Source organism: Serinus canaria, chromosome 5, assembly GCF_022539315.1.
Source record: "Serinus canaria isolate serCan28SL12 chromosome 5, serCan2020, whole genome shotgun sequence".
In the NCBI taxonomy this organism is placed as follows: domain Eukaryota; kingdom Metazoa; phylum Chordata; class Aves; order Passeriformes; family Fringillidae; genus Serinus; species Serinus canaria.
Genome location: NC_066319.1, coordinates 56,493,572 through 56,510,305, shown reverse-complemented (window position 1 = coordinate 56,510,305; position 16,734 = coordinate 56,493,572). Strand labels below are relative to the sequence as shown.

At 45.8% G+C, this 16,734-nt stretch overlaps 1 protein-coding gene across 3 annotated transcripts in view; it reads left to right on the top strand.

Moving 5' to 3' along the window:
• The window catches only part of SLC38A6 (solute carrier family 38 member 6), a 37,899-nt gene extending 32,880 nt beyond the window's left edge, over positions 1-5,019 (top strand). For all 3 annotated transcript variants that reach the window (XM_018907118.3, XM_050975159.1, XM_030240042.2), the window contains exons 15-16: positions 30-124; positions 1,213-5,019. In XM_018907118.3, coding sequence (XP_018762663.2) covers positions 30-124; positions 1,213-1,293 — 176 coding nt within the window. In that variant the 3' untranslated portion in view covers positions 1,294-5,019. The remainder of the gene's footprint in view (positions 1-29; positions 125-1,212) is intronic.
• The last annotated feature ends 11,715 nt before the right edge of the window (positions 5,020-16,734 follow it).

Here is a 16,734-nt window from a genome sequence, read left to right as displayed (position 1 = left end):
AACAAAATCTTACTTTCTGTTTTTTAAAGGTTCAACCACATCAACATGTTTGCTTTTTGTATATCCTGGACTATTTTATCTTAAACTTAACAGAGAGGACTTTATATCACCACAGAAACTTGGGGTATGTTTTCTGTTTTCTCATCTGCACTAATAATATTTAAACAGGCTGATTTTAAATGTTTTTTACTACACAGTGGAGCACACAATCCGAGGGGCAAAGCTCTTGTTTTCATTGCAGCTCACAAAATTTCTGAGCATTTTCTTTCATCCTTCCTGATAGCTCTGGTCTTTCTGAAACTCCTTCTTCAGCAGAGTTTTTTGGCAAGCAGTGTGTCCATGTACTGGGGAATTGGTCTGATTATGTGCTTTTCCCTATAGTTTTCAGATGTTGACTTTTAATCCAGCTTCTGCTCAGTTTTTACCTGTTACTCTGCTGTCTGGGCAGTTGGGACAAAGCTAAATTGCATTTAAGTTGAACAGTTTTTGTGCTTGTTTTCTATAAAAGACTTTGCAAAAACATTTTTTTTTTTTGGTTCTCTTCCTTTTTGTTTGGTTTTTTTTCTCCTCTTTGTGGTTTCTCTTTTGTTATAGTAGGTTAAGTTCTGGGCTGGAATTTGTGCAGGAGCCTGCTTTTTGCACTGTAACTGTCTGTCTTCATTTAACCACTGCTCAGCAGAGTCGCCAGAATGCTGACAAAATGTTTATACATGGTTTTTCTGCCATTCTTATGATTCATGGGGCTGCTCTTGTATTGACAAGACAGGGAATCTGAAAGAAAATCTAATCATGATGCCCTCTGACCATCTAAAGCCATGACTAGTTCCAGCAGATTTGGGGGCCTGTTATAAATCAGCAAGCTGCAGTCTCTTGAACTGTGGTTTTATCATCATCTGGCTATTCAAAAATTTAAAAAATCCACTGTAATTTTAATTGTATTTTGAGGAAAACACGAATCAGTTTCTCCATTTGTTTAGAACTGTAATGGGCAAATTATTTTTTATGCAGCTGGATGGTGTGAGCAGGGAAAGCTGACTGCTCCAGGAGTTCCCAGGGAAACTATGCCAGGCTTGGTTTAGTTTCCCACTAAGCAGATTCTTTGTGTTTGAAGACTGAGTAATTTGAAACATTAGAGATTATTTTAAAAGACACTATATGTACCTGTTCTTATGGACTTTCATAACATTAATTTTTGCTTTTCTTTCTTCACAGGCATGTGCCTTGGTTATTTTTGGCATTTGTGTTGGCCTTCTCAGCTTGGTTCTAATAATTTTCAATTGGGTTGATCAATAAGAGCTATTGACACTCTCAGTCTGAATTGAGCTCCAGGAGGACAGCAAGAAGCAGAGAGGTGCCAACACTGCTGCAGTGAGTGCTGCACATCCTAAAGGAACACTGACCAAAGCTGCCAAGGAAGAAGTAATGCTCTTTTCACCTCCATTACTGCTGGTCCTTCTTTAATCTTGAGTCACTCTTCAGTTACTGGACAATTCATCTTTGCCATTCTAAAATATGAGGTTTTGATGATGTAATAAGGACAAGTAAAAAGGCCTTGAAAATTTCTGCAATGCAAAAATGGTTTAGGGCACACGATGAACAAAAGAGAAACTTGAAATAACTTGCCCTTTCAAAACAACAAGGTGAACAGACATTACATCAGTCTTTGTGCATAATGTGATATGTGCACATAGGATAGTGCACATTGTCCTAATCCTTGTAAGATACCTGTTGCTTGACTTTAATTTCCAAAATTTCAGCCAGTTCACATTAAGAACTTGTTGACTCCAAGTGTTTACCCTAATTTATCCTAAGATGGATCCAGAGACCAAGTGCCTTAGCTCAGTTTAATGGGCATGTCATGATAATATTTGTTAATTGTTTTTTAAAATACAGTTTTTCTGTGTCAGCACACTTGAATCATCCTGATGTAATTTTTAAATTAGCAAGCTTTGCCCATCAAGCATAATAGCTTTTAGTAGCATTTCATTTTGGTGTTTTCATTTTGCAGTTAGTAATAGATATTTTTCAACTAATACCTACTTTTGAGTAGTACTCAAAATACCTCAGTATTCCTCCAAGTGAAAGACTCTTCTCTTTTTCTCTCTTACTCCCATTTTTACAAATCTTTCTGTTTTGAACTTAAGTGTTTCAATATTTTCTTTTGTGTTTCAGAGAAGATTTGGGCTTAAAAGATGACAGTCTGCCTCTGTTGAAAACAAAGGGAAATTTTACTTTTATGGAACCTTAATTTTACCTCAGATGTCTATGAACTTCCATGTAGTCTTTTATAATTCCTTATTTTTGAGCCCCCTGAATGTGAATGCAATTTTCAACACCAGCTGGGCTTTGTTGGAAATGGTATTGGGTACCCACAAGAAAAGTTCCTCATTTTAGTAACTTGAAGGCAGTGGCTGAGACCATGGGGAGGTTTTAGCATTTCCTTCTCTCAGGTGGGATCTGATGGCCCTAAGGTGGCCTTATCTCTTCAGAGATTTCATGCCTTAAGGAAGCAAAGGCTGGTTGATCCTGAACTGTCTAAAGGGGAGGAAAGCAAATAGCAGAGTTGGAATCACCTTCTCTATTCCTGATTTCTCCTGCCAGCAAATCACTTGGCTCTCTCAGGGTCCAGGAGTTACTTTTCAGTTTTGATGATGGCCTGAAGGCACCCAGGTGCAGGTTAGTGCTGCTTCAGAAATCCTTTTTGCTTGGAAGTATCCTTCTCCCTAGGAGTTTAATTTAGAAATAGACACTGTGGTGAGGCCAGGGAGCTAACTCAGAAATTTTGGTAGGATCCCAGAGAAAATGATCCCTGGAAAAGACTGCAGTTATTTTTCTAACAACGTTTCTAGCAGAGGTTTCTTGACTCCAGGTGAGCCCTGTAATAATTTGGCAGTACCAGAAACAGCACAACCACACTTGGCCAGGAGTTCCCAGCTCCTTCTGTGGCACTGGCAGTGGCTCCTGGCAGCATGTTTACCCAGCAGAAAACCAAGGTGACCACGAGATGTGACATTATCTGCCTAAAAAGTGAACTTGCCTTTATTTTTCCAATTCAGACTCCTGCTAGCCAGGTGCAGCTGCCTTCCTGCCTGTGGCTGCCCTTTGGTAGCTGAGTCTCACGGGCTTTGTTACACTGCAGAGATTCAGATGCTCCTGCAATCTCTGGCACTGTTGTAGAAAACTAAATATATACCTTGTAAAAGTGTACCTTGAGTCAGCACTGACAGCTGTACATCAGGAAGTGATTTTCTGTCTGACTGAACCAAAACTTCTGTGGAAAACAAGAGACCTTACACTAATGAGAATAAACTCAGGGATTTTTGTCAGACACTAGAATTTAGGGAGTGTATTTATTAGAAATGTTATGGAAGTTGTTTCTCATTTATTATCTGCTCTTGTAGCATATTGTTGAGCAGTATTGGTAGGTCATTACTGCAGTCACTTTTATTTTAAACTCTAACCAGTAATGCTTAAGTCGGAACACTTAGATTATCTCTGAGCGGACAGAAAGTTGGCAAAGCTTTGCTGAGCTTTTGCTCTTCCCTCCTCTTCCTGAAAAAGCTGAGTCTTACCATGCACTGTACTGCTCTGTTGCCCTCAGGCAGTTTGGTTTGTGTGCTTCATCTTGAAAATATGAATAAGAAAATACCTGAAATGCAGTGTTAATTTTACAGTGGATTCCTGTAGTGCTGCAGGAATCACTGCAGTATTGTTTTAATCCTTGGGTATTATCCCAACTAGCCTAGCTGCTGACTGACTGTCCTGATAGGTAGACTTTGGAATGATGAATTCCAGTGTGTGAAGTTGATGAGGATGAATGGAAGCAATTCACAACTCTGCTGAGCTGTTATTACATTTTGGCTGCAGAAAGGAGAGCACAGGGGTTTCCAGAATGCCTGTTACCTTTCATCTGGAAAAAACCCTAGAAATGCTGCTACTTCTGAGTTTCTGTAGTTCATAACTTGAAATATGGAGGGGCAGAAAAAGAATTTCTGTTCCCAGATTTAGAAGATATGAGTGTTGTCCACAAAGAAAAACCAGAGTAATTTATCCTTCTCATCTCCCACAGCTATGCTGTGCATTGTGTCTCTCAAGGGTTTTTCTACAATTGTGCACTTCCATGGAGTTTTTGAGCAGAAGAGGCCTCCAGTGTGGAACTCTCAGTTCATTTAAAAGCTGACAAATATTTTCTTCATTATTCTTGCATACAGATATTTTTTCTTCCAAATTTCCAGATTTATGAATTTCAGTGATTCTTCTTTATTGCCTGTCATCAGCATTTTCCAACCTTCTTCACTGAAGACTTGACAGCAATGGATGAAGGGACCCACAGCATTTCTGAACTCACTTGGAAAGGTTCCCTTTCCCCAGTTGAGCAGGAAGAACAATGTGAGAGATGAAAATTTATTGGTTGCCTTTGATTTATTTTCTGTTTTTCTCCTATTTCCATTCCTTGTCCATTTGGAGGCTGCTCAGGTTTCGGCTGGACTGTGGTAAGCTGGGTGTGAAGAATGGTTTTTGTAACCAGCATGGCAGGAAGGAGACTGCTAAACAACAGTGCTCAAAACTAGGATTATTGTAGAACTCATTTCTTAGTTAGATTTAATTTAACACTTTACCTGAAATTGTTGTTTTCCAGTTGATTTTGATGTTGAAACCCATTCATTGCAGCTGCTCTCCATACAAAGAGACCTTTGGACATGTTTACTCTTGCTGCCAGTGGGAGAGAATTTTCAGTATTACAAAAGTGCTGTGTAATTCCTGCAGTTTGTGGTGGTGGTCTTGGTATTTGTGTGCTTCAGTAGCGTTCATCCAGCCATGCTTCATGTGGAAATGGAATTCCCAAAAGAAATTAATAATGATCTGGATGTAAAAATTGCCCAGCTCATGTCAAACCTGTGTGTTGTACAGCAGATTTTCTGTTCTGAGTTCTCCTTGCCTCAGAGTCACTGTGGGACAGCCAGGGCGTGTTCCAAAATATGACCAGCAAAAAATAAAGAACAGTTTACACTCTGCACAGTTTTGTGTGTGATCCCCACTCTGTTGTGCAGGTGATGCTTTGCAGCACATCCTGAAATGTTCCCAGCTGCCCTTCCCAGGCCAATCTGCTCCCAGAGATGGATTTTACACTTTGGACTGTGCTCTCCAGAACATGAGGATGCAAAAAATGAGAAATGCAGTTATTGACCTCCCACGTATTGGTTCATGGACAGCAAACCTGCCTCTTCTGTACTGATCTGGTCCCCCCTGTAACAGGAGCCAGCAGAATTTATTCAGAGGCTGGTGTTCTTCAAGAATCAGGAGATTGGAAGTTAAGAAATGTAACTAATCTCAGTGTCTCTCAGCTGGAAGTGAATGCATCTCACCCAAACTTACTGGTGGTTTAGCTACAACCACTTGCTAGATAGGAGCTTACCATGAACAGAACTTTGCAAGGTCCAGGGGAGTCCTGGGTAGAGGCAAACATGGAAATCCCCTCAGTATTGTGCTGCTGCCTTGATTCCAGAGCTGTAGGAAAGTTCACACACTTGGAAATGACTTCCAGCAACCGTCTTCACTTAATAGTGTTTGCCCCAAGTGGAACTGGCACCAAAGAGCACAAATCCCAGCATTTTCCATGCAGTGCAGGATTGTGTCCTGTGCTGCCCTGGCTGTTTTGTTGCTATGTGTCCTGGCTGTGCTCAGCCTTGCTCCTGCCCCAGCACCATCCCTGCTCACACGTTGGGGCTTTGCAGCCACACAGCACCAGGCAGCTCCCGGCACCTGGTTTGAATTCTGAGCTCATTTGCACATGATGTCACACTTTTATTGTCAGCCCAGCCAAGGGCAGGACAGTTCATCTTGGGAAGGTTTGCACTGAGCCTTTACATTGCTGCCATTAATGCCTTCCCCAGCTGATTTACATTCCAGATTTCAGGCTTGATTTAATCGATGTCTCCAGGTGTCTGTGATGGCTGGGGAGGTCGGTGTGGTAGCTGAGCAGCCCAGGGTGCAAGACAACTTTTCTGGAGACAGGCTGGAAATTCCTGCTCCACACATCATGGAGCAAATCACAGATGTGGCCAAGGAGAGTTAATGAGCCCTGAAGGCTCGGGGCTCTTGTTCCAGTCTGTTGCCTTTCAGGAGCCCATCTTGCTGCTCCACAGACTGAAGTGAGCCAGGGTTCCTGGGAGCCCCTTCTCTCTGTCCTCCCAGGTAGCTCCACTTGATCCTGGGATTTACACAGGGATGGAGAAAAGGTTTGGGATGCGGTTATGACAGCACAGAACCTGTTGGGCTGGAATTGAGAGCCTTGAAAATCGCAGGCCTTATTCTCACCTTCTGTCACATTTGGATGTTTCTCTGTGCTTTGGGCTGAAAGTGGGGTTTAGTGTAGCATTTCTGGGTGTGTGCAGCTTGTGGCTGTGAATCTCCTGTAGGAAGGGTTAAAGAGCCTCTGTTTTACAGCTTCCTACAGGTCTGGCACTGGGACACTCTGGGACTCTTAATGTTTTATTCCTGGTTTTGATGAACAACTTCCATGCTCGTTAAAGGGAAAGATGAGTGAATGTATGGGGTTTATTCACTTCTCAGCTCACATTTCTAGAGTCCACTTCTCTTCAAATACAATAATCAATCTTGGATCCTTTGGGCCAAAGCAGTGAGCAGAATCAGCTGCACACTGATGGGTACAGAGATAGCCTGGGCAGAAGCTGTGCCAAGGGAATCCTTGCCAGCCCATGTGTGCATGGCACCGGGGCAAACTTCTGGAATATTCACCAGAATAACACCTCCTCTTGGTGGATTTCAATTGCTGCTTGTTGTGTGGTCATTGGAGGCTCCTCACCCAGAGCTTTGGGTAGGGGTGCAGGGGAATTCCCTCTGTTGCTCACTGAGCAGGTGCTGCCCAGGTTCTTCAGCACTTACAGAGGTGCAGGGAGCTTTGGTGAAGTCCCATGTGGTGGGTGAGAGGTGCAGATGGAAGATCTGTCTGGGAGTGGCTTTGCTTTGAGGTCACCAGAAAGAATTTGAGACTCAGCACTCCCACAGTGCCTTCCTCTGCCCACCTCTAGCAGGGGTTTATGGCCTTCACTGCCCTTTTGGTATTGACATGTTTGAGTGCAGGGTCACTGCACACATTTACCTCAACAGTAATATGTGGAATTTATGCCCCCAAATTGCTGCATCTTCAGTGTGTTGGTTCTTTTAGGCCTCCTGGATGTGTGCTTTTCTGGGGAGCAGTGCAGCACAGTGAGGTCCTGCTTGCTGACCTCGTGCCAGGCACTGGTGGAATGGAAAGGTGGAGTGGAGAGCTAAGAGCCCTTTCCTTACATGATTTCATATTTATTCATTAACCCTGTCACATGAGGTTGGCCTGCTTTGGATTTGGTGGGCACAGACAGCAGTGAAGGGCAGAAGGAGCCATTGCCATGGCACTTTGGGGCAGCCAACTGTCACCACAGCACTGCCCAAGGACTTGAGGTGGGGATGAGCAAGAGCAGCCTCAGCTGTTGCACAACCAGTGGCACCATCCAGGGCAAGCAGGCCTTGTGCACAAGTGATCACCAGATGGGATGAAGGAGAAGGGCCCATGTCTGAAGGGACACCATCCCACAAGGTGCTCAGTGTCACTGCTGGGCCCAGCTCAACAGTTGCTGAAATGGTGCAGTTTTCCTTTTGGTATTTGCTGGCACAGTTTCCACTGCTGCTTACAAGTCATACATTCTGGAATCATCTGAGCAACAGGAACATTCATCTGGTGCTTTTCCAAGGGGAGATTACTCTGGTGATGGTAGAGACATTGTCTTGGCCTGGGTAGCCAAAGATGTCTGTCTTGTCATTCTTTAATCTGACAGTTCAGTTTGGTGACTCACAAGCCAAGGAATGACATTTCCCTGGGGGTTGCAAAGCCTCAGGCTGAACCTGCATGGAAACCATGGACAGATTTTTTTTTCTCCACCCACAAATACTGAAAGCTGATATTCCACCTTCTCCCAGCCCCTGAAGCTGTTCCTGCAGGGCCTGCGCCTCGTGTTTGCCATGGCTTATCTAAACAAGGCCTTCCCTTTGAGCAGAGGTGTCGCTGCACATTCTCCAGCACGCTGCAAAGGGGAAAACATTTGGCTTTAGCACTTCCCTGCCACCCTGTGCTCCTGCTGCAGGGGTGGAGTACAAACACCAGGGTTTTAGGGCTCCCAGGGGAGGCCAAGCAAAATTCCTTGCTTTGAAATGAACGTTAATACTGAGAAATGAACTCGTAATGCTGAGACTAAAGAAACTCCACGTACATTCATGTTTTGATAGCTCAGCATTATCCATTAGGCTCCAGCATCTGGAATTCAGGGGACTGTGGAACAATCTTTGGATGGTGATTTTGAGTGTTTTGTGGATTTTGTGCACATTTTAGCCCTGGTTTTCACTTGCATGATTTGCCTCTCCTGGCTTCAAGGAGAGTTGGATCAGTCTTTTGAAGGTGTTTTCTTAAGGGACTTTTCCACTGTGAAAGCACAGTGGAGCAGCCTTGGCTATATAAATCAGTTTGGAAGTGACTTATAAAAAGCTTAATTTGCCTTCTATTAAAACCCCTTGTCATCTCTCCACTCTCTCCAGCTTGCCTTTAAGTGACCATTTGGGAATGTGAGAAGATCTTTTCTACACCACAGAGGAAACGTGCTTGACTGAAAAAGCTGAAAAAAGCAGGGTCCAGTGGATGTTACCTGGAAAAACACGTGAGGTTTTGTTGGTAATTTGGTGAATTTAAAAGCTCTTTGTTGTCCTGTTGCAGCCCAGGGGTTTAGAGTGATGATAAAGGGCATGAGCAGGTGAGGGCCAGTCCCTTTTCCTGGTGGCATCCTGTAGCTCACAAAGTCTTTAGGAGCCCAAATGCCAGGGGCTTTCAGTGATTGCTGGAATCTTCAGGAACCGGGCCCTAAAGAGGGGCTTCTTCTGGCCAGGCTGGGCTCTAACACAACCAGGCTGGTTCTGGAGCAGCTACAAAACTTCTGTGGGTTTCTGCAGCTGCAGGGAGGCCAAGGCTATAGATAACCAAGGCACAAAAATTACCCAGCCCTTCCATTCCTCAGGGAAAAAGAAGGTATTGTGTTTGCAGGGAAATGTCCCAACAAAGGCAGGAATGATGCATCTGACTCCATGTTCTCAGATGGCAAATTTATTACTTTATGGTACTGTATTGTATTAAAGAATACTATACTATACTAAAGAATACAGAAAGGATACTTACTGAATACTAAAAAGATAATAATGAAAACTCCTGACTCTTTCCAGAGTCCTGACACAGCTTGGCCCTGATGGGCCAAAGAGTGAAAACAACTCACACCAGAATGCAATGAAACAATCACCTGTGGGTAAACAATCTCCAAACACATTCCACACAGGAGAAGCAAATGAGAAAAGAATTGTTTTCCTTTTTCTTCGAGGCTTCTCAGCTTCCCAGGAGAAGAATCCTGGGCAAAGGGACTTTTTCAGAGAGTGTGAATGCCACAGGAAAGTGGCTGAGAGGGGAGGGGAGGAGGGAGCAAGATGAGGAAAGATTTGTTGGGTTGTCTCTTGAAAATGTGGCGTGGCAAAATGTCCATTCAAAAGCACATGGCACCATCCCTGCTGTGCAGGGGCTCTGTGGGCTGGGAGGGTACACCAGCCCCTCTCTCTGTCACCCTCTGTGAATTGCAGTCTGTGCCTCCCTGGGATCCTTGCCTGGTTTGCCCTCACCCCCCCACAATGGTCCCATTGTGGTGACCCATCTTGGAGCCTCGTCCTCCTCCTTCAAGGAAACCAGAGGAGAGCCTGAGGCCACAGCCTGTCACCCAGCCCCTTCTGAGCTGGCCTAAACACTTGCCTGTCCCCAAGGGTCTGAAAAAGCCACAGGAGGTGGCTCAGTGGGTGGGAGATGCTGTGAGCACCAGCATGGCCCCTCCCAGGCTGCATCCCTGAAGTGACTCCACCAGCATTAACACTGGGATTGTTTAACCACTGTCATTTCTCAGGGGACCAGACAAAGTTGGCCCTCTGTGATGGGCACAGGGCATGGGCAGGGCACCTCAGGGCTTTTGATGCATCCCAGCAGCTCCAGTTGGTTTGGCCTCTACTGAGCTTCACTGTGCCAAAAAAACTTCAGTGAGCAGCTGTGGGAGCTGCCTCCCACCAGCCTTGGTGTGGGGCTCAGGGATGGCTCTTTGAGAGGAGATCTTGGAGCAAAGCAAACCTTGCTTTCAGCTTCCTTTTCCATGTGGTAACTGACTCTTCGTTGCTGCCAACAGTGACAAGCAAAACTGAGCTTCACCTGAGGATGTTGCAGCAAGTTTTTGAGCTTTCCCACCCAGGCTGGTCTGATTACAGACTCATCTTTTCTGGTTTAATTGACACCACAGAGACACCCAGCTTGCTGGAAGCATTTCTAAAACAAGCCTGGAAAGCAGCAAGTGTCATTGTCAGGAGCTGCTGAGCATGCAGAGTTTAACAGGGTGGCACAACTGTTTTTCCTTCTATTCTCTGCAAAACAAGGTGCAATCATAAGGAGTGAGGAGAGCCATGTGCTGAACCTGCATATCTATTTTTACTCCCCTGCTCCATAATGTTCCAAGAATAATTTTTTTAGTGCACAGCAGGGTAGGAAAAAACTCGTGCTGATGGCATCTCTGTTATCCCCATTGTGCTGGGAGCAAAGAGGCAGCTGCTTTGCTGACCTGGCACTTCCATGAACCCACATTCCAGGTACTGAGGCCATTTGCTCATCGGGGCTTGTTTGACGAAGTGGCCACCAGGGTTTATATTTAGATCCTGCCTGTCCTGCCAAGTTCTCTTAAATTCTTGTAAGTTGAATGAAGTTGGAGGGGGGTGGGAGTGGATCAGCTTGGAAAATAGAGCTGCTAATCTGCCGGTGCCTCTGGGAGAGCCTGCGGGATGCCCCGTCCCCCCTGGGGCTTTGAGCATCCCATCCTGCTGGGAGGGGGAAGCAGCTGGTGCCCCCAGGCCAGCCTGGGGCTGGGGGCTGCTCCACAGAGTCTCTGGCCACTGCTGGGGTGCAGGGGATTGAGTGAGTGATGGGGGAAGGTTGGGAGGAATATTTATAGCTTGTCTCAGTGCTGGGCCTGGGGTGATCACCATCCCAAGGATGTGAAGGGCACAAGTGTTCAGGACAGCTCCCCAAGGACAGCAGGATGCAGGGATCAGGAGCACAAATGTCCTGACGGTGAGGGCAAGGGCTCTGCAGTGCCATTTCTTGCTGGGGAGAGCTCCTGACCCCTCCATCATTTAAAGCAGAGCAGGAGAAAGCACCTGGGGCTGGGAGGACAGCTCGGACCCCGGGGATGCCCAGTGGGTGACCCCAGGCTTGGGCTGGGCTCATCAGGCACCCACAGAGCTCTCTGCTCCTGGTCTGACACACTCTGACCCTGCCCTCTTCTTTATCCAAGCTGTTCTTGAGGATTGCATGGCTTCCGTTGGACTGTGCTTCTTTGGTGATGCTGGACAAACTCACCAAAACAAAGGTTTTGAGCTAGGAAACATTGCCCTGGCCCCCAGCAACATCATGGGAAAAGCCCAGAGCAGCCCCAGCCCTGCAGCCAGGCCTTCATCTGCCCTGGGCATCTGCTCCCTTCCCCTGGAGATTTTGGGAAGTGACCAGCAGTGACTCTATTTCATGTTAGTTTTGTGTCTGCCTTGTCTCAATAATATATTTTTTTTCTTTCTGAAAATATTCAGAATAATCTTCACCTTTCCTTGGATAGAACAGATTACCTCCTTCAGAATTCAAGTGTCTGCTTGATACCGTTGTTTTCAGTCAGTTTTCTTTTATGATCACTTGTCAGTTCCCAAATCTGACTCCCAAGTCCCAGGGTAAGCAGGAAAATTGTGCCACATCTCCAATTTTCACCACTTCAGTAGGAATGGAAAGAATTAACCATGGCTGATCATCATATAGACACCGTCTCCTTTCAGGTTGTGCCAGTAGCCAGAATTCAGTCTTTTAAAACAAAAAAAATCCTTTTACTTCTCATGATTGTAGAGTGGATCTGGGACATACAGGAACACAGCCAAGGTGCACTCAGTATATTGTGAAAAACTTCATGGTGCTCAAACCTCATGCTGGCTTGGGAACAGAGCTTGGAACTGGCTCAGGGGGATGGATGCTTGGATTTGGTGAGGTCTGTCAGGTCCCTTTCCACATGAGATGGATGTGCAGAGAGGGGAGCACTCCAGGGCAGAGCTCAGCTCCCCTCCTGCTGCCTGCAGGGAGCCCTGTGTGTGTCCTCTGACACAGGAACCATGCCAAGGCTTCTTCCATGGTGATGCCAGGGAAGGGGCTGGTTCTGGATTTAGGGATGATGAACACTGGATGAATTCCGCAGGGGCTGGCTCTGCAGCACAGGTACCCTCAGCAGCCACTGCCTGTGAGGTTCTGCTCCTCCAGCTTGACTCTGCTGCACGGGGATTCTCTGACTCTCCAGAGATCCATGCCTTGGTTGCTTTGTTTTCTGGCCAGCTCTGCTGGTAGCTCTTCTTTCCTGCCAAGGGAAGGGGCACAAGAGATGTCTGGTTGTCAGAATTCCCTGTCTGTCCCTGTGTGCCAGGCACCTGTCTGCCCAGAGATCCCCCAGTGTACACACGTCTGGAGGCACGGCTTTGTTCTTTGGGGATGTCTGGCTTTGATTTCAGCTCAAATTCCTCCCTTCCTCCTCCTCCTTCTCAGGCTGCCAGGCCCACACCAGGGCTGGCTGGGTCTGGGAGCCCTGGGCAGGTATTTCTGAGCTGCCAAAATCCACACCAAGCTGAGTCCTACTGCATTTGCTGCCTTCTGCAGTGAAATTTATTGACATCTGTGTGCCCCAATGGGCCATGTCAATGTTCCCCTGCCATGGAGGCGTGGTACCTGCTGGAGTGGGCACACAGTTCCCTTGAGTTTGACCATGGCCAGTCTCCATCCAGGAAAAGGCAGGTTGCCACACTCTGGATACACCCTGCTTTTCTCCAACCTGCTGGTAGCCCAGTCTTTTCATAAACTCTGATATTGCTAAAAATGTAGGTTAAATATTTTTATTTTTTTCTTTATTTTTTCTTAAAACCTCATCACTAGGTCAGCTTCCTGTGGTGTTTTCAGAGTTATTTGTCTGTGCAATTTTCCTGAGCAATAACAGACATCTGCAGATCTGCTTGGTGGTGGGGAGAGTCCTCTGCCATTCTGCTTGCACCCCAAGATTCAGGGAAATGCCACCCAGAAAATGTTACCTTTCTGAAAGGTTCAGCTTCTTGTGAAGGCTTGCATCAAAACCAGAAGCAATTTCTCAAATATGCCAGGGGACTGAAATCTATGGGAAATGATGGAAGTTTATCTTGAACCAGTGCAGCATCAGTCAGATATTGCTGCTCCTGCAATGCCAAGAGTAGCTGGTACTGTTGCTGGAACAGTAAGACCAGGGTGTCCTTGATATGTCTGCTTTGCTCAAAATTTCTTAATTTTTTGCACTGGTGTCTGTCTTAAATTATTTTAAGGGATTCCCAGTGAATTTCAAAGAAATTGGCATTTAATTTGTTAAAATACAGCTATATAATGAGCTCTCATGAGGTTGCCTCAGGTAAAACCACTGCTGCAGTTTGCCTGTCTGAGCCAATGACTCTGCAAGAAACACCTCAGTTACATTTCACTTTTAGTAATTTTTTTCTATCAGCCAATGTGGTGAGGCCAAGAGCACCAATTGCAGAAGTGTCTGCTCCCAGCACGAGTGAGTCCTGCTGGGAAATGGGATTTCAAGACTGATTTTGAGGCACATTTCAGTCTTTGGTAAGCATGACTAAAGTTGTTCTCTGACCATTGCATCCTGATGTGGCTCATGCAGAGCATGTATCACAGAATGGTTTGTGTTGGAATGACATTAAAACTCATCTCAATCCAACCCTCTGCCATGGGCAGGGACACCTTCCACTATCCCAGGTTGTTCCAAGCCCCATCCAACCTGACCTGGAACACTCCCAGGGATGGGGCATCCACAGCTTCTCTGGGCAATCTGTGCAAGTGTCTCACCACTCTCACAGTTAAGAATTTCTTCCCAATATCTATTTTAAGTCTCACCTGTTTTGTTTCAAAGCCATTCCCCTGTGTCCTATCACTATCTGCCTATGAAAAAGTTGCTCTCCCATATCATCTCAGCTTGGCCAGTTCTACCCTTTGGCCTGGCATGAGAGGTTGGGCACTGAGACCCTTGGAAACCCTACACCTACACCCCTCTGTATATCCAGGATGGAGTAGGGCTGTGCCTTTATATTCTTATGGATAACACAGGAATGAGACTTGGTGTCCCTCTCACAGGGTCCCCTTGCTGGAAGGAGGGTGTGCTCTTGGGCTGTAGCAGCCTTTGGAATGCTGGGAAGAGACCCCTTCTTCAGGGTCCTCCTGCATGGAGGATGGGGAGCATTCACCACTGAGGAACACTGCAGATGCTACTGAATGCTGTCAGTGCTCCGGTGGGGTGCTGCTCACAGCTGGACAAGGCAAGAGCATCAAAGAACAAACCAGATTTTTTCTGGGTGGACAGTTCAGAGAGTGATGTTTGAACCAGGAGATACAGAGGGAGGGATGTGAATTTTTAAGCCAAAGCTGATGGTTCCACTGAAGTAGCAGCAGAGCATCCCACAGATGCTGCTGGGGCAAAAAGGCTGAGGTTTGCTTTTTATTCCAGGTCAGGCAGGTTTGCTGTGGAACCTTGACAGGGGAAGAGCTCCCCTGGAATCGCTGAGTCTGTTAATACACAAGGCCTTTGTACATAGGTGGTGTGGTGAGGTTGGTGCCCTGTGACTGGCTTGTTCAGTGCAATAAAAATATATTGGGTTCTTAAGATGTTGACCAATGGGTTTGGGAAACAGATGATTGATTCCCACAGCTGAGAAACAGGGATTGTAATATGTTTTGCCAGAGGAGACCAGTTTGACGGATGAGTTCATTTAAGGATTATGCTATAGATAGAGCTGTTGACAGAATGAATTTGTTTTTATTTTTCATCAGTAGGTATAACACAAAGCAGAACTAATTGAAAGTAGTTTCCTTGTGGCATCTGGTTGTGTTTCTTGCTTTAAGTCTTTCACACACTGTAAAATTACACCAAGGGCTTTTCTTCGCTTCCATTCGCTTTCCAAGTTTTCCATCATTGTTGCGCGTGGGCTCCCAGAGTGTCAGACACGTTGGGAAGCTGCAGACTGCACAAGAAATGGAGCTGGGCCATCATTCATTAGTGCATGAACGTTCTGGTGCACATCACAAATCCACACTGGGGTGTTCTCACCTTAGGGCTGATGGCAGAGCTGAAACATGACCGCCCTGGCAGATATTTCTGATGGTGCTTTAAACCGTGACCTGTGCTAAATATGATTCCTTTGCAGAGTGATCTCGTTCTGAGTAAGGCCCAAACCTGGAAGGTGATTATGTTTACCCAAGGAGGTGTTCTGGGGTTGAAGGAAGGTGTTGACTTGAGTTCTGGAAACAGCTTTTCCAATCAGCCAGAGAGAACAAATCCCAGAGTTTCTTCAGGGATTTGGCTCACTGCATTCATTGCTCTCTTGGTTGGACTGTTATCGCCTGCTGGCTCGCGCTGCTGATGGGAGAGGACTCAGCTCCCCGAGTGCTTCCTTTGCCTGTTTGTGGTTATGTCTGTGCTGAGATCATGCAGGCTGTCAGGGTAAAAAACTGGGCTCTGTGGTTCAAACCCATCCTACAGATTTGATCTGTGGGTTTTGGCTTGGTTTTTTTTTTTTTTTTTCTCTCTTTCTTTTCCAGTTGTGGTCGAATAAGAGTTTTCCAGAACTGACTGACATGGGGCCAAGGAACAGGAATGCAGCGAGCACAGCAGCGCCTGCCAAACCAACAGGCTCACCAAGGCAAGGGAGAAAACACCCCCAGCCTCTGCCACCGAGGCCAACACCTGAGGAGAAGAGCCCATGTGATTTCAGGATTACATTGCAGGCTAAATCCTAGCCTCCACTTGGCCTCAGACCTGAACTTTAAGCCCCAGCCAAAACATAATCTGAATCTGAGCACTGGCTATTGGTCTGTCTCATCTCCTGCTCCTCATATGTGCAGTCATTCAACAGAAGCTGAAATGTGTTTTCCCTGCCAAGAGCCGTTGGTTTCCAAACAACTACATCAGTGTGGTGAGTGATGGAGTTTCCATCAACTGCTGTAGGCCAAATGCAGTCATCTGAATTCAGGTCTTGGCAGGTATAGAAACTTGGAGTTGTCAATGTTTTTTATATGAAATGGTAATTAATTACAGTTTCTCATCCTGTGCTTTGGTTCTGTGAAAGCTCTTGGAACTGCAGATGAATGGGAGCTTTTTTATCTCTTAGCTAGTGAGATTTTCTGTTCTTTAATTGACCTTTGAAATAATTTAGTCTGGGCTTGGATCTGGGTTAAATATAGCTGGTTATTTTCACTCTGAGTATGTAATACATGAAAGAACCTAGGTATCCTTTGAATGTGTTTTGACAAGTGCCCTGTCTGTGTGCAGGTATGTATTTATAAACATTTGTGCTGCATGCACTAAAATGACACTTCCAAAAGCCAGTACTTTCTTTCCTGTAGCAAAACATTTGTCCAAAATGTAGTGTTGGGCTTCCAAACAATGGCCAGTTCAAGGAGAGTAGGACACTTGGAGAGCGAGTGAGGAGGGGATGTGGATGGGGCCCTCAGTAGTCAAGAAGTGAATATGGAGCTGTTATTTACTTTATCCCATAAAGCCAGGACTAGAT